The sequence below is a fragment of the Schistocerca serialis genome, chromosome 1, assembly GCF_023864345.2.
Source record: "Schistocerca serialis cubense isolate TAMUIC-IGC-003099 chromosome 1, iqSchSeri2.2, whole genome shotgun sequence".
NCBI lineage: Eukaryota > Metazoa > Arthropoda > Insecta > Orthoptera > Acrididae > Schistocerca > Schistocerca serialis.
Genome location: NC_064638.1, coordinates 1,117,562,631 through 1,117,586,758, shown reverse-complemented (window position 1 = coordinate 1,117,586,758; position 24,128 = coordinate 1,117,562,631). Strand labels below are relative to the sequence as shown.

General features: G+C 37.6%; 1 protein-coding gene across 2 annotated transcripts in view; it reads right to left on the bottom strand.

Annotated features, from left to right (window-relative positions):
- LOC126416719 (uncharacterized) overlaps nucleotides 1–24,128 on the bottom strand; it is a 112,263-nt gene that overhangs the window by 44,477 nt on the left and 43,658 nt on the right. For both annotated transcript variants that reach the window (XM_050084534.1, XM_050084542.1), the window contains 2 exons: nucleotides 15,504–15,596; nucleotides 11,277–11,452 (listed from right to left, as the gene is read on the bottom strand). In XM_050084534.1, the coding sequence (XP_049940491.1) occupies nucleotides 11,277–11,452; nucleotides 15,504–15,596 (269 nt within the window). The remainder of the gene's footprint in view (nucleotides 1–11,276; nucleotides 11,453–15,503; nucleotides 15,597–24,128) is intronic.

Genomic DNA, 24,128 nt, shown 5'->3' with positions numbered 1-24,128 from the left:
AACATGGATGTAAAATTAGCAGTGTGCTAATGGGTGATTGTTGCTAAATTGATGTAGCTCATTTAAGAGCCCTAATTCTCCTCTTCTCCAAAAGCATTTAATTTTTTCTAAAAATTTCCTTTTTCTAAAATTATTCATAATTAAAGTTTTGATGTTTCAGAATATTCCAGTCTTAACTTGTGATTATTTCCAAAATTCAATACCATAGTTTCGTAGTCCTGATTTTTCTAGTTCCAAAAAAAACCTGCTTCTCCTATGAGGATTTGTAGGTTTACTAATTATTCAATTTGGAAAACTTAATTTTTAGAAGCTTTTGGAAGGCTCTGTGAATCCCTGCAGAAGTAGAATTTATTTATACAAAACAGTACTTATAATTTTGCCTTCTTTCTGATAATACACATTGTGCTTAACCAGACTTGTTCTTCTGCCCATTAAAATTTTGTGTTCTCTAATTGTGCTATCTTTTGCATCAATAATTAATATGTATTGTAACATCAAATTTTTACATTTGCTTTTATTCATATCTGTTACTAAGTGGGAAGGATGATGCTTCAGCAGTCTGTTGTAAGTAGCCAAGCTGATGGCATCTCTGGTGTCATTCAGTAAGTCAGCAACAGTCGTACAAATAATGAATATCTCTGTATCTTTTCTTTTCATTAATATTAAATGGTTACTATGCTCAGTGTCTATGTAAATAAAACCAGTTTCATGTTACCACTCCATCAAAACAATCATAGTGTATGCCAGGTGCAAAACAGTGTTAAATTTACTGTGTAAAGTATTGTATACAAGCTTATCAGCATAATATTACTGGTGTCAATATATGTCAAAAGGTCTCAAGCTAACTAATGGAGTGCTGGGTTCATCATTTAAAAATTTAATACGGAACCAAATTATAGCGAGAAGCCAGACACCGAATAGGAGCAGCACCACTACCAAGCTAAAATCCAGGTCAGAAACATTCCACATTGTTCAGGGGAATGATACGGTTGATGATGAGATATTGTTGGCTATGCAGGTCACACCTGACTCTATCCCAGTTTATTCCATGTAACATGATATGGGACATGTCAGGTGACTGTTTCAGTCCAGGGAACTGACAATAATTTTGGAGAGCACTTAGAGTAATAGAATAAATCTGTGCATGGACAGTGTCCTGTTGAAAGATCGTGTCTCCAAAACGCTATAAGGAAGAAAGGAAGATTAGAGTTTAACATCCCATCAACATTGAGGTCATAAGAAACAAAGCACAAACTCAGAATAGGAAAGGATGGGACAGGATATCAGCCATGCCCTTTCAAGGAACCATCCCGACAGTTGCCTCTACCAATTTGGGGAAATCACAAAAACCTAAATCTGGTTAGTGAGATGGGGATTTGAACCATCATCCTCCCAAATGTGAATCCAGTGTGCAGATCACTGTGCCATCTCGCCCAGTCGCAGTCACTGTAAGGATGAGAACGGATTAAGCAGGAAGATGACTTGGATTTACTTTTGTCTTTAGCGTTCCCTTAACAAAAATCAGAGGATTTCAGTCATACAATAAATACCATGACTCATAACAACATCATGCCTGGAGTTGTTCCTGTATTGTTGCCTGATACATTCTTTCAGCTGCCATTATGGTGGTTGAAGGTGGACTTGCAAATGAAAATTACTGCCACCAGGTGAAGGTCTGTTCTCATTACTAAACATAGCTGTGAGCCATTAACCTTTTATTTGAGTCTTTTATTACTTCAGTTCACACAGCCTTCATAGTAATTAGATGTGAGAGAAATCTGCCAAGGGCCACACAGTGACGATGATAACTAAAGTTAATAAAACAGTCAAGAAATCTAGGAGAGTGTTTCTACTTGAAAGAGCAGATAAGCAGTTGTTAGCATCCCACTTAGACAATTAATTGACTTCATTAAGTTCTGGTATGATGGATGTAGAGGAATTATGCGCAAAGTTCAGACAGATTGTAAATCATGCTCTGGAGAAGTATGTGTCTAGTGAGTGGATTAAGGATGGTGAGGACCCACAGTGGCTTAACAATGAAATTCAGAAAATGCTGAGCAAGCAAAGGCTGTTGCACTCTCCGTTCAAAAGACAACATGCAAATGTTGACAAGCAAAGGGTAGTAGAGGTTCATGTGTCTATGATAAGATCTATGCCTAAAACATACAACAACTACTGCCGTCATACCTCAGCAAAAGATCTGGCTCAGAATCTGTGAAAATTCTGGTCATACATGACACAGCTAAGTGGCTCTGAGGCTTCTAATCAGTCACTCATTGAGTAGTCTGGTGTGATGGCTAAAGGAAAGCCAAAGTTTTAAATTTTGCCTATAACATTCTTCACACAGGAGAATCATACAAACATACCATCATGTGACCATCACAGAGACTCCTGTATGGATGACATAGTAATAGGCATCCCTGGCATATAGAAACAGTTGAAAGAGTTGAAAATAAATAAGTCAGCAAGTCTAAATGGAATTCCAATATGGTTTTACAAAAGCAGTTCCCAACCTATGGGCCATGGCCCACTTGAGCACCATGGGCAGTGTGGCACTGGGCCATGAACACTGGTCAAGATTCAAAAGACAATATAAAAATTATTGGAAGCTTCAGGGGTTTGACTCATCAGTTGTCAGGGTCAGTGAGTACAGAATTACATAAGAGTCGAAATTTATCGCTATCATATAACATCCACAAGGTAATGGTCCATTTTATCATATCAAATCTGCCCTGCCCCTCCTTTTTTTTGTTGTTGTTTAAAAAAAAAGATAAAATCTGCACACCTGCAGACTGCACTACACATCTAATGTGCATCCTTGGCTGTCTGCTCATGGTGTTAACACATAACATGCCACAATCTGATTGTAATTTGTTGAGTTAGTATTTTGTCAGATGCAATTGTTCACAAGGATGACTTGCTTGAATTGCTCATTCAATATCCAGCTACAACAAGAAAGGAGGGAGGAAGATTGGTATGCTACCTCCCATCCACTGCTACACAGCAAAGATGACTAGAGATGGAGCTTTGCTTGAATTTCATACTACTTCAGGGGAAGGAGGCAGGCATGGCCCTCTTAAGGTACCATACTGGCACTTGCTTGGGTGACTGCAGAAAACCGATGTCTGGATGGCCAACCCAAGAACTGAACCGGTTGTCTTGAATATAAGTTCAGAGTGTCAGCTATTATACCATCTCACTCAGTTACTGTGGAGATAATGCTGACATAGTATTCACGGACTTGTCCATATATTTGGCTGCTAATAGAATCCGTATTTCTGCAGTTTTGTAGAACTGATATTCAGATATTGAATTGTAGCATGTACAATAATTTTTATAGCTAAGTCATTGCAAAATAAAGAAGGAGAGAGAGAAAAGAGAAAACTGTTGTTGAATATTGCCTGTAATTTTTACAGATAAAATTTCAGAATACATCGAAAAGTCAGTCTGCATATAATTTATGCACTGTTATAGCTGATATCTGACACATGTGTGTATTGTACACTGTCTTCGACACTTTTTTACAAAACTGCAACAAAAGAAACATTAATGCAAACATATTCTGTTTCCACATGTGGAGATAATGATGTTTGAAGGCAAAGAGATACAACTCAAACTGTATGGATGACTGCAATGACTAAGATTGTAGCGACTTCTAAATACTATTTTCTCTGTAAATTTTCTTAAAAATGCCTAGCTCTGGTGGGTAATCATTAACAGTGGAGACATAAAAAATCTCTTACAACTGAGGTACACTTTTACAACTGGAATTTAATGTTATATGAGCAATTTCCCAGTCTGTAAAAATGCATTGAACAATGTCTCAGAATTTTTGTGACAACATAAGGAAACTCATTAAAGGAGGGATATGTTAATACGAAACTGAAGACAATGAGTGACACATAGGTACGGTGACAGCAAGAGCATAGTTTGCACTGTCATGATCATGCCAAGGATGAGTGTGAACACTGCCATTTAAATTCCTACAACAATACTTTTAGCCACATCAGTGGAATCATGGCCCGGTTACAGCACTGCTGCATCACTTGTATGTGAAACCCCACCTTCAGTCAGTGACTACATTGTATTGTAGAGATGTGTCTGTTATTGTCAAAATGCATTTAACAGTGTCTCAGAATTTTTGTGACAACATAAGAAAACTCATTAAAGAAGGGATATGTTAATATGAAACTGAAGACAATGAGTGACACATAGGTACGGTGACAGCAAGATCATAGTTTGCACTGTCATGGTCGTGCCAAGGATGAGTGTGAACACTGCCATTTAAATTCCTACAACAATACTTCTAGCCACTTCAGTGGAATCACGGCCCAGTTACAGCACTGCTGCATCACTTGTATGTGAAACCCCACCTTTAGTCAGTGACTACATTGTATTGTAGGGATGTGGCTGTTATTAGCTAGTGCTACTTTACATCAATACAGATACATCTATACAGATCCTTTTTCTTTTTTTTTTTTTTTTTTTTTTTTTTTTTTTTTTTTTTTTTTTTTTTTTTTTTTTTTTGATGGGGTCTTGCCGTAAAATGAAGCAGTGAAGTGATGAAGGAATTGGCACATCCGATTTTATAAGTAGTGAGACTGTCAATGGTCGAGTCCAAGTAACAGCAAAATAGCAAAAAGACTGAAACATATTTTTATAAATATGACTCTGACTTTTTAAAACATGGTTTCACATATTCTGGTGCCAAGGAAGAGCCTATGCCACTATATGTGACTTGTTTAGAAATGCTATCCAATGAATGTATCAGACTATCAAAACTTGAAAGGCATCTATCAACTAAGCATCAGGAATGTGTAGCTAAATCTCTCAAATTCTTTCAAGTCAAGAAAAGAAATTGTTCTATGACTAAATCTACCAAGAAAAAGTCTTCAAATCAAAATATGCTAAGTACCAGAGATTCTTATGAGCTATCTTTGTTAATTACAAGGAAGGGATCAGCTCACATCTTGGGAGAAGAATGGTGATAAGTATGCTTTGTTTGATGAAAAATGTACACAAAAATAAATGAAATTCTGTTATCAAATACAACTTTGAAGAGAAGAATTGATGAAACGCCAAAAATGTGAAAGAAGTTGTCATTACTGCTCTGATACAAACTGAAAATTTTTTGCTGCAGCTTAATGAGAGCACAGACATTGCTGACCATGCTAATTTATTAGCTTTTCGTTGTTATGAGTTGAGTGACAGTATGGAAGAATAACTGCCATTTTGCCAGTCTTTTCCAACAAAAACAGCTATGAAGATACTTTCAAATCTATTGACAAATTTGTGAAAGGAAATGAAATAAAATGGTCAGTGTGTCCAGCTTTGTGAACTGATGGGATGCGCTATGGCTGGTATTCATACTGTAGCTTCCTTGGTTCAGTGGTCACCTGTCAGCATATGTAGGCTCTTGTACTTGAAGGTTGGGATGTGCGTTCCAAAAATCTCTTGATGATGCAATAGAAATCGTCATGTTCATTAAAGCAAGGTCTAAAAGCTCGTGACTGCTTGGTATTTTGCATGGTGAAATGAGTGATGGACACACACAGATTCCATTTCACAGTGCAGTTTGGTAGCTGTCAAGCCACAAATTCTGTCAGGATTTTACTTATGAGTGGGGATTGTGATGGAAAACTTGCAAGTTGCTACTTAGAGTATGTGACCAGTGAAGAGTGGTTCACATGGCTGGCATATTGGCAAATATTTTTGGTGCATTGAACATTCTTAATAACTCTACAGGGCAAGGACTTTCATAAGCACTCTGTGCAAGGTAAAGCAGAAGCAACATTAATGAAACTTCAATCATGGTGTCAACAAGTGCAACAAGATTCCTTTGACATATTTTCACTCTAACATGATTTATATTATGGGATATAGTGAAGGAGGAGACCGGTAGAACCAGACATGAAGAGGAACAAATAGCATTAAGAGTAAATGGTACTTTGGTGACAGATGTGTATAGTGTTGCAGAATTTTTTAATAAACATTTTATAACTGTCACCAAAAAGATGGGGTTGTCAGATTCAGTAGATGCTGCTATGGAATACCTCAGACCAGAAATTTCAAGCAACTTCCATAACATGAATTTGACCCTCACTACCCCAACAGAAATAATGTCCATCATAAAATCTTTAAAATCAAAAACATCTAGTGGGTATGATGAAATATCAACAAAGTTAATTAAAGAATGTGATTCTGAGCTAAGTAACATATTAAGCTATCTGTGGAACCAGTCATTTATCAGTGGAATATTTCCTGAATGGCTGAAATATGCTGAAGTTAAGCCACTGTTTAAGAAGGGAGATAAAGAAATAGCATCAAATTTCTGTCCAATTTCACTGTTACCAGCATTCTCAAAAATTTTCGAAAAAGTAATGTACAGTCAGCTTTATAACCATCTTATCTCAAATAACATACTGTCAAAGTCACAGATTGGATTTCTAAAAGGTTCTGATATTGATAAGGCTATCTACACTTACAGTGAAAATGTGCTTAATTCATTAGACAAAAAATTGCAGGCAACTGGTATATTTTGTGATCTGTCAAAGGCTTTTGACTGTGTAAATCACAATATCCTTTTGAGTAAATTAGAGTATTATAGTGTAACAGGAAATGCTGCAAAATGGTTCAAATCTTATATCTCTGGCAGGAAACAAAGGATGTTATTAGGGAAGAGACATGTATCAAGCTATCAGGCATCATCCAACTGGGAACTAATTACATGTGGGGTCCCACAAGGTTCCATTTTGGGGCCCTTACTTTTTCTTATGTATATCAATGACCTTTCATCAGTAACATTACCAGATGCCAAGTTTGTTTTGTTTGCCGATGATACAAACATTGCAATAAATAGCAAATCAAGCATAGTCTTAGAAAGATCAGCTAATAAAATATTTGTGGACAGCAATCACTGGTTCCTAGCCAATTCTTTGTCACTAAACTTTGAAAAAACACACTACATGCAGTTCAGAACTTGTAAGGGGTGTCCCACGAGAATATGTCTAACACACAATGACAAGAAGATAGAAGAAGTGGACAGTGTTAAATTCTTGGGATTACAGCTTGATAATAAATTCAACTGGGAGGAGCACACCACAGAACTGCTGAACCGTCTTAACAAATCTCTGTTTGCAATGCAAATTTTGTCAGACATAGGGGATATAAAAATGAAAAAGCTGGCATACTATGCTTACTTTCATTCCATAATGTCATGTGGGATTATTTTTTGGGGTAATTCATCAAGCCAAGCTAAAGTTTTCCAGGCACAAAAACGTGCAGTAAGAGTTATATGTGGTGTGAACTCAAGAACATCCTGCAGAAGCCTGTTTAGGGAACTAGGGATACTAACTACTGCTTCCCAATATATTTATTCCTTAATGAAATTTGTCATTAAAAATATATCACTTTTTCAAACCAACAGCTCAATTCATGGAATCAATACTAGAAATAAGAATAATCTTCACAAGGATTTAAAGTCACTTAGTCTTGTACAAAAAGATGTGCATTATTCAGGAACACACATTTTCAATAACTTGCCAGCAGCCATAAAAAGCTTAACAACCACAATCTAACTTCTGCACTATTTCAGTGCAGTAATGTGTTCATTGTAAATAAGTATTATAGTAGTTGTATTACATGTTTATTACCTTATAAATAAATAAAAAACTTTTTTATTTTAAATTCAGTGCATTAGTATTTGTAAAATGACTTTCATATAGTGTTCATTAAAAAATGACGATCATTCCACTTGCAACCTGTGGAATGGTACATTAGCTTATTTGTTTTAGTTGTAAGTATTTGTCACGTTCCACATCCTGGAGGACCTCCTCACTATGGATCAATTGGAATGAAAGTAAATCTAATCTAATCTAATCTGGAAACAAATGAAATCAAAATTGATAAAATATCAGCTACAACCATAACAGATCACCAATTTCCTTTAAACAGTGCCTTTATTTAAAACTGTTAATTTTCTGAACATGCGGTTTTCGAAACTAATAATAAATTATTTTAGTTACTTATCTTAAACTGTAATTATACATTTTGTTCTTCGTTCATATGAATGAGAACTCAACCAACTAGACTCACTGCAGCAATATCTAAGCATTTTCATGTTTCTTTTAGAAACTACTTCCTAAAACTGATGGTGAAATTCAATGGATCAGAAATCCCTTTGAAGAAGAGTACTTAAAAAATTATAAATGTCATCAAGTGAAGAAGACTCATTAATGTTAATTGAAATATCATGTAACCAGTATCTAAACTCATTTTTTGAAAAAAAAAAAAAAAAAGAAAAAGAAAACAGCATCAGTATCGTCTTGGATAAGTGTTTGACAAATATTTGATGGGTTTTTTGAGGACCTATCTGTGTGAACAAGCCTTTTCGACCTTACTTTTCTCAAAAAATAAGTACAGAAATAGACTGAATGTAGATAGTAATTTGAGGCTAAAATTAACAGTTTCAATTCAAGTCTTGATTTTCTTGTGGGGGACAAACAATGTCAAAAGTCCCACTGAATTGTTTTTAACGCTGACCACTTGATTTTGAGGTTTCATATAGTTGTGACAGGTAAGTGAATACAACGAAAATTTTCTTGTAAAAAAAAAATAAAATGAAATAAAAAATAAATATTCAATCGTTCTTGCACAGTATCTCTTGCTAATGTCAGTAGGCATAATTTTGTATATAAAAGCTTTATAAGATAGGTGACCCACACGGCTATGGCATTGGCCCCTTACTTAGGTTGCATTTATCCCAAATCTCTTGCCAAGCACCAAGTCTCACAGACTGGAAAAAAGTGCAGGTGGCTCTTGTATATAAGAAGAGTAAAAGAAACGACTCACAAAATTACAGACCAATATCCTTAACATTGGCTTGCTGCTGAAGTCCTGAACATATTATAATTTTGAATATAAAAAATTTCCTTCAGAATAAAGAGCTTATGTCCATGAATCAGCATGGTTTTAGAAAACATCACTCATGTGAAACTCAGCTTACCTTTTTCTCATGTGGTATACTGCAAACTAAGGATGAACAGCAACAGGCATTCCATTCCATATTTCTAGATTTCTGAAAAGCATTTGACAGAGTGCCCCACTGCAAACTGTCAACAAAGGCACAAGCATGTGAGTGTTCATCAGAGACCAGGGTATCACCAAGAGTGTCCGAAGAAAGAGTGATAAACTGCTGTTATTTTCTATGTATATAAATAATCTGGTGGTCAGGTGGGGCAACGATCTGTGGCAGTTTGCTGATGATATTGTGATGTATGGGAAGGTGTCATTGTTGAGTGACAGTAGAAGGATACAAGATGACTTAGACAAAATTTATAGTTGATGTGATAATGGCAGCTAGCTCTAAATTTAGAAAATGTAAGTTAATGCAGATGAATAGGAAAAACAAACTTCTAATGTTCAAATACAGTGCTATTAGTGTCCTGCTTGACACAGTCACATCATTTAAATATCCAGACATAATACTGCAAAGTGATATGAAATTGAACAAGCACGTGAAGACCGTGGTAGATGAATGGCTGACCTCAGTTTATTGGGAGAATTTTGGGAAAGCATGGTTCATCTATAAAGGAAACTGCTGTTAAATACTGCTTGAGTTTTTGGGATCCACACCAGATCAGATTAAAGGAAGACATTGAAGCAATTCAGAGGCTGGCTACTAGAATCGTACATGTTGGTTTGAAAAACATGTCGGTATTCTGGAGATACTTCAGGAATTCAAATGGGAATGACTGGAGGGAAGTTAATGTTCTTTTCAAGGAACACAACTGAGAAAATTTAGAGAACTGAGATTTGAAGCTGATAACAGAATGATTCTACTGCCACCAACATACATTTTGCATAAGGCTCACAAAGACAAGATACGAGAAATTAGGGGTCATATGGAGGCATATAGACTGTTATTTTCTCTGCAAGTTGAACAGAAATGTAAATGATCAGTAATGATATAGGATACCATTCACCATGCGCTGTATGGTGGCTTGCAGAGTATGTATCTAAATGTAGAGGTAGATGTAGATTTACTTATAATTCAGTTTCCAGCAACTTAGCTGGCAGTGTTTGATGATATCCTGGCTGCATAATTTGTTCTAATTTATTCTCCATGAGCCATACTAGATGGTCATTTGATGTGGCTATCCAATCATTAAACTATATGCCACTACCATTGAGAACCAGGTCAATGATTGTGTAAATTTTCTTTGGATAATTAGCCAATGTTAACACCTGGCTGACAACTTACACCCACTAAGTTGACCAGCTTTTAAGATGAAGAATCCATTTTCTTGCAGGCCCACTAAATGACCTTGAAGTAATTCAGTTACTTGCATGAATGTGTTTGGTAACACCATTCTGGATTGTCTCCAATTTTTATTCACCAGTCCAAAGTTAGAAATAACAGCAAGTCAAACACAATTGTCATGGCTTCAGCATTTTCATGCACAACATAGTATTGCTGCATGATCCATTGTATGCACCTTTGAAGCCTTGTCTTGAACCCTGTATGGCCCGCAATCACTTTGTGTGTGTGTGTGTGTGTGTGTGTGTGTGTGTGTGTGTGTGTGTGTGTGTTATTTTTTTTTTTCTTCATTTTTCTTTGATATAAGTGTTATTCAGTATACAGGTTTAAATTAAATATAAAATTCAATGAATACGCATTGTTTGCAATTTGTAACATGTATTATAGAGACACATGAAAACTATTACAAAATCACAACAATAGATTGTTTCAAACATCCTCAGTAGTTTCACAGAAAACAATACGCTAAATATTATCTGTTTGTATATATTTCCAAGTAAAAAAATGTATAATGACATTCTTTCAACTGAACTGAAAAATTTTCTTTTAATAAAGATAGTGTGCTGCCAATAAAAAAACAATATGGGATTAAGTAGCCATCTAAAATTATGTGAGAGACTGCATGAATACGTATTACCATACTTGCAGATATGTAACATGAACTGTAGTTCTTTTAGACAGGGTGTATATATACAGAAACTTTATAGATTTCATTCATCTATGAAGTTAAAACACAAGAGAAATATTATGATATAAAGTCTTAAACAAATGAAATACGCCATTTGTGATTGACTAATACCAAACAGCAACTGCATGTTGCCCCATTTTAGAACATCAGTGTAGTCTCAGATTTGACATTGTTGGCCTGTTTGGTGCTAAGGGAGGTTAGAATTGTTAAATGATGAGTGAAATCTAGATGTAGATGCAGTAGGAACATAGCATTCTGATCTTTGCTTACCCTTTATCAAATGCTTTTCTTAATGGTGAATTGTGTCTCAGTGCGAAACTTCTTTGATGTCCAACACCACTGACAACAGGAATTTCACCTAAACCACACAGACTTTCTTCTGAGTGTTGGCTGTTTTGTAAGTATGTATGGGCATCAACTTGACCACATGAAAAAGCAATAGTCCCCTGAAATTCATAATCACAAGTAAAAATTGTTTTTGATGTCACTCATAGTGAATATTTTTATTAAAATTTGTTTTTCACATCTTTGTAACTAACTGACCATAAAAAATTACATATAACTACACATTTTGATGAAAAAGTGATCACCTGTTAAATAACAAACAAGAAATAAGGAGCAACAAGTACTTCCCTTCAGATGAAGTGCAGGTGCATTTTACACACACACACACACAGATGTGAGGTCAGAGGATTGGATTAGAATAGGAAGAAGGTAGAAAAATGTGCATGGCATGGAAGGTTCGAGGAGTGTTTCATTTCAGAATAGGTGGGGAACAAATGGCTCTTAGTGGCAGTGGAAAATGTCTTCTAAAACTGATAATAATTACAAAACTTAGAAGACATGATGCATATGATATTGCAGTGCCTGTGTTATTCTGAATTACGATGCAAAGTTCCTTAAAACATACACGGATGTCTAAAGGAAGAGGCACTGCAGCAAAAGAAAGACATGAAATGTATTCGTAGTTGTGAATATGGACTACCATCAGCTGTATAATGGAATGACAATGAAAATTTGTGCTGGACTGAAACTTGAACGCAGCTTTCCTGCTTATCGTGAGCAGTCACCTTACCATTTGCCTATCTGAGTACAACCCATGGCCAGACCCAAACTTCCATATGTTGTCAACCATGTGTCCACAACCTATACTCATACATCTATTATGTATATTCCCATACAGGAGAGACATCTTACTTGAAAGTTGGTCACCCAATGTCAGCAGATAAATACGATATTGCATGCTATGTTATTCCAAATTATGATGCGCTGCACAAGGCACTGCAATATAGTATCTATCTACTGACACTGGTCAAGTGACTTTCAAGTAAAATATCTCCCCTGTATGGGAATATACATAATGGATGTATGTCTACAGGTTGTGGACACATGGTTGCTGACATATGGAAGTTTGGGTCTGGCCATGGGTCGTGCTCAGATAGCCAAGTGGCAAGGTGACTGCTCATGATAAGCGGAAAATCTAGCTTCAAGTCCCAGTGTGGCACAAATTTTCATTGTCATTATTCCATTATACAGCTGATGGTAGTCCATATTCACAACTGCAAATACATTTCATGAGACAGGATGTGGGGGAGAGAGAAAAGGCACAGAAAGAGGAATTAAATCTCAGTGAAAGAGAAGAATGCGTTAGAAGCTTGTAAAGTGAAGAGAGATCAAAAGTTGAGGGCAAAGCTGTATTCTGATAACCTCAGCATTGAGTGCCTATATGCTCCAGGCAAAGCTGTAGGAAGTCAGTAAGAGTGAGAGAAGGATGTAGTCAAAGATGGGGACTAGCCAACATTTAATACACTATTCAGAGGAGCTGCCATTGGGGCAGGAGAGAGGGTGAATCAAAATTGGGAGCACATTAAAGCAGCTATTTAAGACATCAGTATTGTGGTGAGCAATCTGTCCAACAACTGGAAAATTAAGTTTTTTCAATATTTTAGTGCCTGTATTATTCTGAATTACAATGTAAAGGCATGCGGCAACTACAACTGTTATGAAATAAATCAAATTTATTTATATGAAGGTGGTATCTGTTCTCTAAAGCTTCTCTAGAATGAAATGATAATTAAATGAAAACCCTTAGCTGCCAATAGGTTTTGTTGATATACATCAATAGGGACATCTGAAAATGTGTGCCCCAACTGGGACTCGAATCCGGGATCTCCTGCTTATATGGCAGACACACTATCCATCTGAGCCACCGAGGGCACAGAGGATAGTTCAACTCAGGGACTTATCCCTGTCAGCAGCTAAGCCTTACGATTTAATTATCATTTCATTCTAGGGAAGCTGTTCTTTCGGGAACAGATACCATCTTCATATAGTTAAAGGCTAACCAGCCATTGACCTTCTTCTGTGCCAATGTGCACGCTTTGCATGAACTCTTACAGGACTCATCAGCTTAGTCCTGAGTGAATGGGGAAAATGTCTATTAGGAACACTATGAATGTAGGTTGTGGACAGTTGGGAATGTGGGTCTCACGGGAAGTGTGCAAGGGATAAGTCCCTGCAGTTGCACTATCCTCCGTGCCCTCGATGGCTCAGATGGATAGAGTATCTGCCATGTAAGTAGGAGATCCTGGGTTCGAGTTCCGGTCGAGGCACACATTTTCAGCTGTCCCCATTGATGTATATCAACAACACCTGTTGGCAGCTAAGGGTTTCAATTTAATTATCAGTTCAAATTTATTTATCCATCGACACTGAGCAAGCGACTTTCAAGTAAAATGTTTCACCTATACAGAAATACACATAATGGATGTATGAGCACAATTTGTAGCTGCATGGTTGATGAAAAATGAAAGTTTGGGTCCAACCATGGGCTGTGCATGGCTAGCCAAATGGTAATGCAACTCCCAGGTTCAGGTTCTGGTCTGGCTCAAATTTTCATTGTCATCATTCCATTTTACAGTCAATGATTGTCCCTATTCACAATTCTGAATACATTTAATGTAATTAAATTAGTAGTTTTGTGTGCTGTCCATTTTTGTGGATGGGCGGCTGGTTAATTTCATACCCACACAGAACACTGTGCAATAATTATATGTAGTATATGATGAGTTTTCTTTCACTTGTTAGGAAATGAAAAATACCAAGCAATAATAGAGGCTGTTTGTATGGAAGAAATGTTGAACTCGGGATTCAGAATTGCTTACATGATTGGTATAGTGACAGACTGTGATATTGTGTAGGTTGAGTTAATGGTGGAATACCACAGAAGATGAAGGATAAAGGTAAGATTTTGCATGGGAGATCCCCCATCTCAATGCATAATGAGATGTAATAGAAGCCCTAGCAAAAGTTATTGTTGAGTTTTTGAGGTGAGTACTGGTCATTGGTTACCATCACCACAGAAGTTACAAGGAGGTTTATAAACACAGTGAGTCTGTTAGAATTATAGGTAGAAATGGTGAGTCATAACAGTTTATAAACTAGCTGGGCAAAATGTTGTCTGTCTGAGGACCACAACAAGATTACCAGATTATTTAGGTAACATTCTATTCACACTGCAGATACAGTGCACACAGGTAGAAAAGGAATAAAGTTTCTGATGAGACAAAAGGCGACAGTTGTCAAAATAACATCATGGAATTCTGCGTGACCTGCTCATATGAGTTAACACGCAGCATAACAGGAATGTGAGCCAGACATTACTCAAATCCACACAATTAATTGATGGCCCCTTGACTTGCACACAAAACACCATAGCTGCAGTTTTTAGGCAGGCTTCCACATGTGCTTAGACAAATGACAAACTGGTTACCAATCTCCACCTTGCAAAACATACACCACAAGCAGCTAAAATATGATAACACATTACAACTAAGTTTACATAATTCAGACAGGTGGCATACACATATTTCCTCCCTTAGGTTAACTGACGACTGTGGAAACGGGAAGGGAATCCATAAATAAATAAATCCCAAACCATGAACTAAAACAAACCTCAGGAGAACTCTTAAGAGGAAGAGCTTGATTCTGGTTCTAAAAAGTCATGTTAGCACTGAAAGAAACAATCATCAATGTGAGTAATTCTTCTTATATTGTATATAATAACTGTTACCAGTGTTCTTCAATATGAATTGGTTAAGATGATTAGATACAAAGTCTTTCTAGACAATTCTTGGATGAAATGTTCTTGGTTAATTTGCTGTGTCAAAAATCAAGATAAAAACTTCCTACGAATTTAATGTGGCAACTTAACCAAAAACCTTTTACCCAGAATTTATAATTGTTAAAGATGTCATAGTAGATGAAGAGTGACTGTGCAGTGACACAAATATAGATTCTTTTTAAGTGCACATAGCGTTTAGCAAAACAATTTGATGACAGTTTTTTTGTGTCTTATGTGAAAATAGGGAGCAGTTCTGTAGTAATCCATAGTTTCACTTGTATTATGTCACTGAGTGACCTCCCTCATGGTGGCATCTATAAAATGTAGAGTGCGAATGAACATTAAAGTTAGATAAAAATGGCATCATTACTTACTTCTAAAGCTCCTTCTAAGCCTTCTTCTAATGAGAGAAATTCTGGTACCAATTCCAGTTTGTGTAAATTTTGAGATAGTGGATTTCTTTCAATCTGTAATTACATAAATAAAACATGTTCAAAGAACTGGTAACTTTCTATAGTGCTGCAGAAGTTTATTGTGCTTCCAATTACATGTAGGAGGTGCAAGCATTCAAATATCCATCAAGATTTAGATTTTTTTAGTTCTGTTAACTCACTTCATCCAAACAGCAAGACAAAGTGTTTGAAAGAGCCACAGTCAGTTTCATCTCAAATGCCCTCAGTGTTAAACTCAAACTTATTTTGTCTTTTCTCAACACATGAATTTGCATGGTGTCTGACAAAGTTAAGGAAAAGCTATCTTCCCTTCCCCAGACAAAAAAAGGAGAGAGATTCTACCTGAAATCTTAGGACAGCCTAAAAATTGAACTGGTTGGAATCATAAGAAGACTTTATAGCAGCAGTGTATTGTGGCATACACTATAATAGCAAACATTAAAACATCAACTTGATGAGCGGTGTACCATAGGTCTCTAGAAGAGCGTAGCATTCCAAGGGATTGGAGGGGGACACTGGTCATCCCCATTTTCAAGAAGGGACATTGAACAGATGTATCTCTAACGTCGAATCATTGTAGAATTTTGGAACACGTATTGTGTTCGAGTATAACGACTTTTCTGGAGACTAGAAATCTGCTCTGTGGGAATCAGCATGGATCCAAAAGGGACAATCGTGTGAAGCCCAGCTCGTGCTATTTGTTCACAAGACTCAGAGGGCCATAGACACGGGTTCCCAGGTAGATGGCGTGTTTCTTGACTTCTGCAGGGTGTTCGATACAATTCCCCACAGTTATTTAATGAAAAAGGTAAGACCAATTGTGTGATTGGATTGAGGAGTTCCTGGATAGCGGAGTGCAAAGTGTCATTCTCAATGGAGGGAGGTCTTCCAAAGTGGGAGTCATTTCAGGTGTGCCGCACGGGAGTGTCGTGGGACCGTTGCTGTTAGCAATATACATAAGTGACCTTGTGGATGACATCGGAAGTTCACTGGGGCTTTTTGCGGATGATGCTGTGGTATATCGAGAGGTTGTAACAATGGAGGATTGTACTGAAATATGGGAGGACCTGCGGCGAATTGATACATGGTGCAGGGAATGGCAATTGAATCTCAATGTAGACAAGTGTAATGTGCTGCGAATGCATAGAGGGAGTGATCCCTAATCATTTGGCTGCAATACAGCAGGTCAGCAATTGGAAGCAGTTAATTCCATAAATTATCTGAGAGTATGCATTAGGAGTGATTTAAAATGGAATGATCATATAAAGTTGATTGTCGGTACAGCAGATTCCAGATTGAGATTCATTGGAAGAATCCTAAGGAAATGCAATCTGAAAACAAAGGAAGTAGGTAACAGTATGCTTGTTTGCCCACTGCTTGAATACTGCTCAGCAGTGTAGGATCTGTACCAGATAGGGTTGATAGAAGAGATAGAGAAGATACAATGGAGAGCAGCGCGCTTCATTACAGGATCATTTAGTAATCACGAAAGCGTTACGGAGATGATAGATAAACTCCTGCGGAAGACTCTACAGGAGAGACACTCAGTAGCTCGGTACGAGCTTTTGTTGAAGTTTCGAGAACATACCTTCACCAAGGAGTCAAGCAGTATATTGCTCCCTCCTATGTATATCTCATGAAGAGAATTTGAGGATAAAATCAGAGAGATTAGAGCCCACACAGAGGCATACCGACAATCCTTCTTTCCATGAACAATACGAGATGGAATAAAAGGGAGAGCTGATAGAGGTACTCAAGGTACCCTCCACCACACAGGTGGCATGCGGAGTATGGATGTAGATGTAGATAAAAACACCAGTAAATTATTTCAAAAACAATAAGTGATAGTTAACTTTTGTTTTTAAACAGGACTTGAAACCAACTTTGTGGGCAGTAATCCTTATGCACTGCCATCAATGATGTGGTTTATGTCACTTCAAATACTGTCACTAAGAATAAAACATTGCTTGACATAAATATCCAAGTTCACTAGCAGCTTCACTTTATCTTTTAGAGAAATAAATTAGACAAACAAAAACTTTCTACTGTCCAGGCAGCAGCAGATGTAAGCACAAACAACAGATGACAAAGCAAGTTATTGGAAAAAGTGTTCCTTCAGCTAGTATGCAAGAAGAGGGTTGGAGAATCAGAGACTATACAGGGATTAACTGTTCTTATGGCTATAATTAATTATTTTAATGTTCTGTGGCTCATAAGTGTCGCTATGATGTGGAATGAGTCAGTTTTACAATTATAGTACAACTTTATACAGAAAATATATAGCATAAATCACTTTTCCTTTGAGTACTATATAATATATGAATGTTACTATAATTTTTGAATGGTGATTGAGAATGGACACCACTTACTATACTTCATTACACACTTCTTTTCAAGAATCCCTTTTTTCTTAGTGATGAGCGACCATAGAATATGATGCCAAAAGGCATTAATGAATGAAGGCACGGGAAGTAACTCAACTTTTAGACCTTTTTATCTCCAAAATTTGATATTATCTGTAACACAAAAGTTGCAGATCTTAGACATTTAAGATTGGTGACATGTAACTTCCAGATAAGATTTTCATCAGTATGAACACCTAAGATTTTAGAATACTCTGTTTCATTAATGATTTTCCCTCTGACAGCATTTCTAATTGAGTGGCCAGGTCTTGTGTGGCACTGAACTGCTTGTATTGTGCTTAATCTACATTCAGTGACAGTCCATTTGCAGAAAACCAGTTACCCATTCTCAAGAAAAAATTATTTACATTTCATATGTTAAAGTTACTCCATCAGACCTGATTATAATACTTGTATGATCAACTAAGAGAATTGTTTTTGCTTCTTGGATATATGATAGAAAATCAATAGTGGACTTTTTCCTGTGGGACACCTGTAGTGATTATTCCCTATTCTGATGATGCTGTTTCATTGAGTACAATCCCCAAGTTCCTTAATGCAATATTCTTCATATTTTTAGTCCAATAGAACAAAAACCAGTTACCCACAAGATCTCTGATGCCATAATACTCTAGGAGAATACTGCAAACTACATAACCAAATGCTTTTGGCAAGTCACAGAAAATACCAGTTGGTAACATTTTGTTGTTTAAATTTTGTATAGTCTGATTAATGAATTGAAAAATACCTTCTTTTGTGGAGAGATATTTCTGAATTTCAAATTGAGATTAAAAATTTAATCTTGAGAGAGGTGTGTTATGGCTCTTGTATGCAAATTTTTTCAGCACCCTTGAGAAGAATGTAAGTGGTTGGTTAATTTATAATATCAGTCTTACTACCTTTCTTGTAAAGGGATCTGATAATTGCATAATATTACAGGCTGTCTTGAAATATCCTCTGTGAGAGTAATATGTTGTATGTGTTACCGAATTCATTGAATGCATGTGAAGAAAAGGATTTCAGTACTTTTCTTCAACTTTGTGAGAGGTTTTAGTTTTTAAAGAGTTAAATACATTCTTATGTGATTTTGCAGATGATGGAGTTATTGTAGTTTATCTGCATGTATGAGACACTGATTTTATTGCACTATCTCTTGAACAGTCCATGCCAATCTACATCTACAACGACATACATACTCCGCAATCCACCATATGGTGTGTGGCGGAGGGTACCTCGTACCACACCTAGCATCTTCTCTCCCTGTTCCACACCAAAACAGAATGAGAGAAAAATGGCTGCCTATATGCTGCTGTACAAGCTCTAATCTTTCTTATCTTATCTTTGTGGTTTTTCTGCGAAATATAAGTTAGCGGCAGTAACATTGTACTGCAGTCAGCCTCAAATGCTGGTTCCCTAAATTTACTCAGTAGTGATTCACGAAAAGAACGCCTCCTTTCCTCCAGAGACTCCCACCTGAGTTACTGAAGCATTTCGTAACACTTGCATGATGATCAAACCTACCAGTAACAAATCTAGCAGCCCACCTCTGAATTGCTTCTATGTCCTCCCTCAACCCGACCTGATAGGGATCCCAAACGCTCGAGCAGTACTCAAGAATAGGTCGTATCAGTGTTTTATAAGCAGTCTCCTTTACAGATGAACCACATCTTCCCAAAATTCTACCAATGAACCAAAGATGACTATCCACCTTCCCCACAACTGCCATTACATGCTTGTCCCACTTCATATCGCTCTGCAATGTTACGCCCAAATATTTAATCGATGTGACTGTGTCAAGCACTACACTACTAATGGAGTATTCAAACATTACGGGATTCTTTTTCCTATTCATCTGCATTAATTTACATTTATCTATATTTAGAGTTAGCTGCCATTCTTTACACCAATCACAAATCCTGTCCAAGTCATCTTGTATCCTCCTACAGTCACTCAACGACGACACCTTCCCGTACACCACAGCATCATCAGCAAACAGCCGCACATTGCTATCCACCCTATCCAAAAGATCATTTATGTAGATAGAAAACAACAGTGGACCAACTACACTTCCCTGGGGCACTCCAGATGATACCCTCACCTCCGATGAACACTCACCATTGAGGACAATTTACTGGGTTCTATTACTTAAGAAGTCTTCGAGCCACTCACATATTTGGGAACCAATCCCATATGCTCATATCTTAGTCAGGAGTCCGCAGAGGGGCACCAAGTCAAATGCTTTCCAGAAGTCAAGGAATATGGCATCTGTCTGATACCCTTCATCCATGGTTCACAAGATATCTTGTGAAAAATGGGCGAGTTGCATGTCGCAGGAGTGATGCTTTCTAAAGCCGTGCTGATGGACAGAAACTTCTCTGTCTCAAGGAAATTCATTATATTCGAACAGAGAATATGTTTGAGAATCCTGCAACTATCTTTTAAACTACAGTAGAGCGTCGATTATCCGAATTAATTGGGGGACATGGGTGTTCGGAAAACTGGTTTGTTCAGATAATCGCACTGTACATGTTTATTTGACAAAAAGAAGTACTGTACAGTAAATTTATTCATAAAAACAGGCATCTCTTTTAGTATTACAAAGTAACATACAAAGGCAACTTCAGTAGGAATATATAGTAATAATCTCGTACTTGTCCCTCATAGAAAGGACAACACGTTTATGTTTAAGCATTTTGTATCGTCAAGTTCACTTCTTCACGCAGCAGCGCACAAGTGGTCGTAACAGAGAACAGAAGGTGACTGTTTGCACCGCGAGAAGCTCTTCTTGGGGGCGCACAATCCTTCAAACTGCGCGGAGAGGCACGCCTCAACTCTAAGCTGGCGCAGCTGTTGCTGTGAACAGCTTTGATACTGCCGCTACTTCTACTGCCAGTGCCAAGCCAACAGAAGTGTGCTGATTGTTGAAACACAGCGACTGGCGGCTTGGCCGGTCAGCAGCGCCTTGTGAAGGCCCCATTAGAAGTAATGTTCCGCCAGCGGTGGCCCAGTGCGGCCACTACTGTGGGATACTTGGTTTGGGAGTGAGGGGGATGATGGATGGTAGGGTGGGAGAGTAACAAGTGCGAGCAAGTACACAGTTCGGTTAAGCAGTCGTTCGGTTGACCGAAGTTCGGATAATCGATGCTCTACTGTACTTAAAGTTAGTGTTTATTACATATTTTGGCAACCTGGCTGCCATCTTTTGTTACTTAGCTGTTTCTTTAGTAACATAGTCCTCACATTCCATAAGTGATTTCTTAGTATCTTTCTTAATTATTGCCCATAAATTTAATTTAATTATCTGAATTATTTATTTCAGAAAGAGGAAGTGATAAACACCAAGAAAGGAGGAAAACTACTTATACTGGATGAAGGAAGTCTGGAGATGGTGAGAGTAGCTGTGGAGGTGCAATGGCTCAATCAGACCATGTGAACAATATAGAAATAAAGAAGGATGCCTGTAGACAGGAAAAAAGGAATCATAGTGCAAATTTTGAAGATGATTTGCAGGAAACTCTGTGAAAACCTAATAGAGGAGTGACTTTGATGTATTATGCTGCCAAGATATTTGAGAAGATTCCAGAAAAGAGGGTATGGAAGATAGTAGGAGGAGATCTGAGAGAGGAACAATATATAGGTGCAGATGAGGCAACATCAAGGAAGACACTATGAATATGGTAGGTACTTAGTAACAACGTTTTTGGTCATTTACAAGGCCTATGATAAGTGTGAAAAGAAGCAAGATATGGGAAACCATTCAGAAAAGGAAAATTCAAAGGCTGACTGTGAGACGAATAAAGGAAATATATCAAGGAAGTGTGAGTTGTCTAGCAGCAGGAGGAGAGAAGACAGACTTTGTGAAAAAGCTGTAGGGGAATGTCTTTGATGTGTTGTGTTGCCAAGGTGTTGAGAAGATTCATCACTATAAAAAATGGTTCAAATGGCTCTGAGCACTATGGGACTCAACTGCTGAGGTCATTAGTCCCCTAGAACTTAGAACTAGTTAAACCTAACTAACCTAAGGACATCACAAACATCCATGCCCGAGGCAGGATTCGAACCTGCGACCGTAGCGGTCTTGCGGTTCCAGACTGCAGCGCCTTTAACCGCACGGCCACTTCGGCCGGCCATCACTATAATGAAAAGGAAAGTTGTTACTCACGATGTAGCGGAGAAGCTGAGTCACAGGTAGGCACAACAAAAAGACTGTCACAAATAAAGCTTTTGGCCAGTAAGGGCTTTGTCAAAAATAGATGACACACACAAACACACACACACACACACACACACACACACACACATGTGGCTGCAGTCTCAGGCAACTGAAGCCACACAGGGCTGCCTGAGACTGCAGTCATGCGTATGTGAGTTGCGGTTGCATGAGTGTGTGTGTGTGTGTGTGTGTGTGTGTGTGTGTGTGTGTGTGTGTGTGTGTGTGTGTGTGTCTGTCTGTCTGTCTGTCGTCTATTTTTGATGGAGGACTTACTGGCCAAAAGCTTTATTTATGATAGTCGTTTTGTTGAGCCTATCTGCAACTCAGCATCTCCACTATATGGTGAGTGGCAACTTTCCTTTTCATGATACTGTTACATTCCATCCTGGATTTTCCATTGTTTGAAGATTCATCACTGTTATAGATTACAGGTGGCAGTATAGATAGGAGATGAAAATATAAGGGCAATGGTGTTTGTAGACATTTTAATGATGCGGGGAAATGGAGATGGAGATGTACAAGAAATACTAAATGTATGGGTGGAAGTGGTGGGACAGCGTGGATTGAAATTGAATACAAAGAAAGGTGAAGTGATGGTGACAATGAGGAATAAGGCAAAGGCAGCAACGGGTATAAATATTAGAGGGCAAGTACTAAAGTAAGTGGAAAATTTCAAGTACCTGGGGAGCATAATAGAAGACAGTGACAGAAAGACAAGGAGATAACAAGCCATTATTTCCTGCAGGGTGGAAGAAGCGTGTTCTAGAGCAAGAAAATGAAATCAAATGTAATATCAAACATATTATGCTCCAATGCTCAAATATGCATCAGAAATGTGGGTAACATAGAAAAGGCAGGTGAGCAGGATACATGCTTGTGAAATGAAATGTGAAAGAAGCAGAATAAGGCTTACTAGAGTGGATAGAGGAAGGAATGAGACAGTGAGAGAAATACTGAAAGAGGAGCCAATTCAAGAGACCATAGAAAAGACAAGATTAAGGTCATATGGACATGTTAGAGGAATTAGAGTTGGCAGGATACTGAGACATGCCCATGAGATGATAACAGGAGGCTAGAGACCTAGAGGAGACAGAGGCAGATGAATCATTGGAGTGAAGGAATGTGTGACGAAGAGAGTAGTAGACTGAGGCAGACTGGAGAAAGACATGTTGGGAGGACAGGAAAAAGTGGGGAGACATATATTCTAAACAGAATCAGCCATGGGCTGAAAAATGTAGAGGCAGACTGAGGAAGACTGAGAGGCAGATTTATTTTTATTTATTTATTTACATGTCAAGTTCCGTAGGACCAAATTGAGGAGAAAATCTCCAAGGTCATGGAACGTGTCAGTACATGAACTTACAACATAAAAGTAATAACAGATAAAAATAAATGTTCATGAACCTGAAAGAAAATCAGTCCATAAGTTTAAGCAAACGCTATCAGCATTAAAATGAGATCAGCTTAATTTTTCAAGGAACTCCTCGACAGAATAGAGGGAGTGACCCATGAGGAAACTCTTCAGTTTTGATTTGAAAGCACGTGGATTACTGCTAAGATTTTTGAATTTGAGTGGCAGCTTATTGAAAATGGATGCAGCAGTATACTGCACACCTTTTTGCACAAGAGTTAAGGAAGTCCGATCCAAATGGAAGTTTGATTTCTGCCGAGTATTAACCGAGTGAAAGCTGCTTATTGTTGGAAATAAACTAATATTGGTAACAAGAAATGACATTAAGGAATATACATATTGAGAGGCCAATGTCAAAATACCCAGACTCGTGAACAGAGGTCGACAAGAGGTTCGTGAACTCACACCACTTATTGCCCGAACCGCCCATTTCTGAGCCAAAAATATCCTTCTAGAATGGGAAGAGTTACCCTAAAACATAATACCATATGACATAAGTGAATGAAAATAAGCAAAGTAGA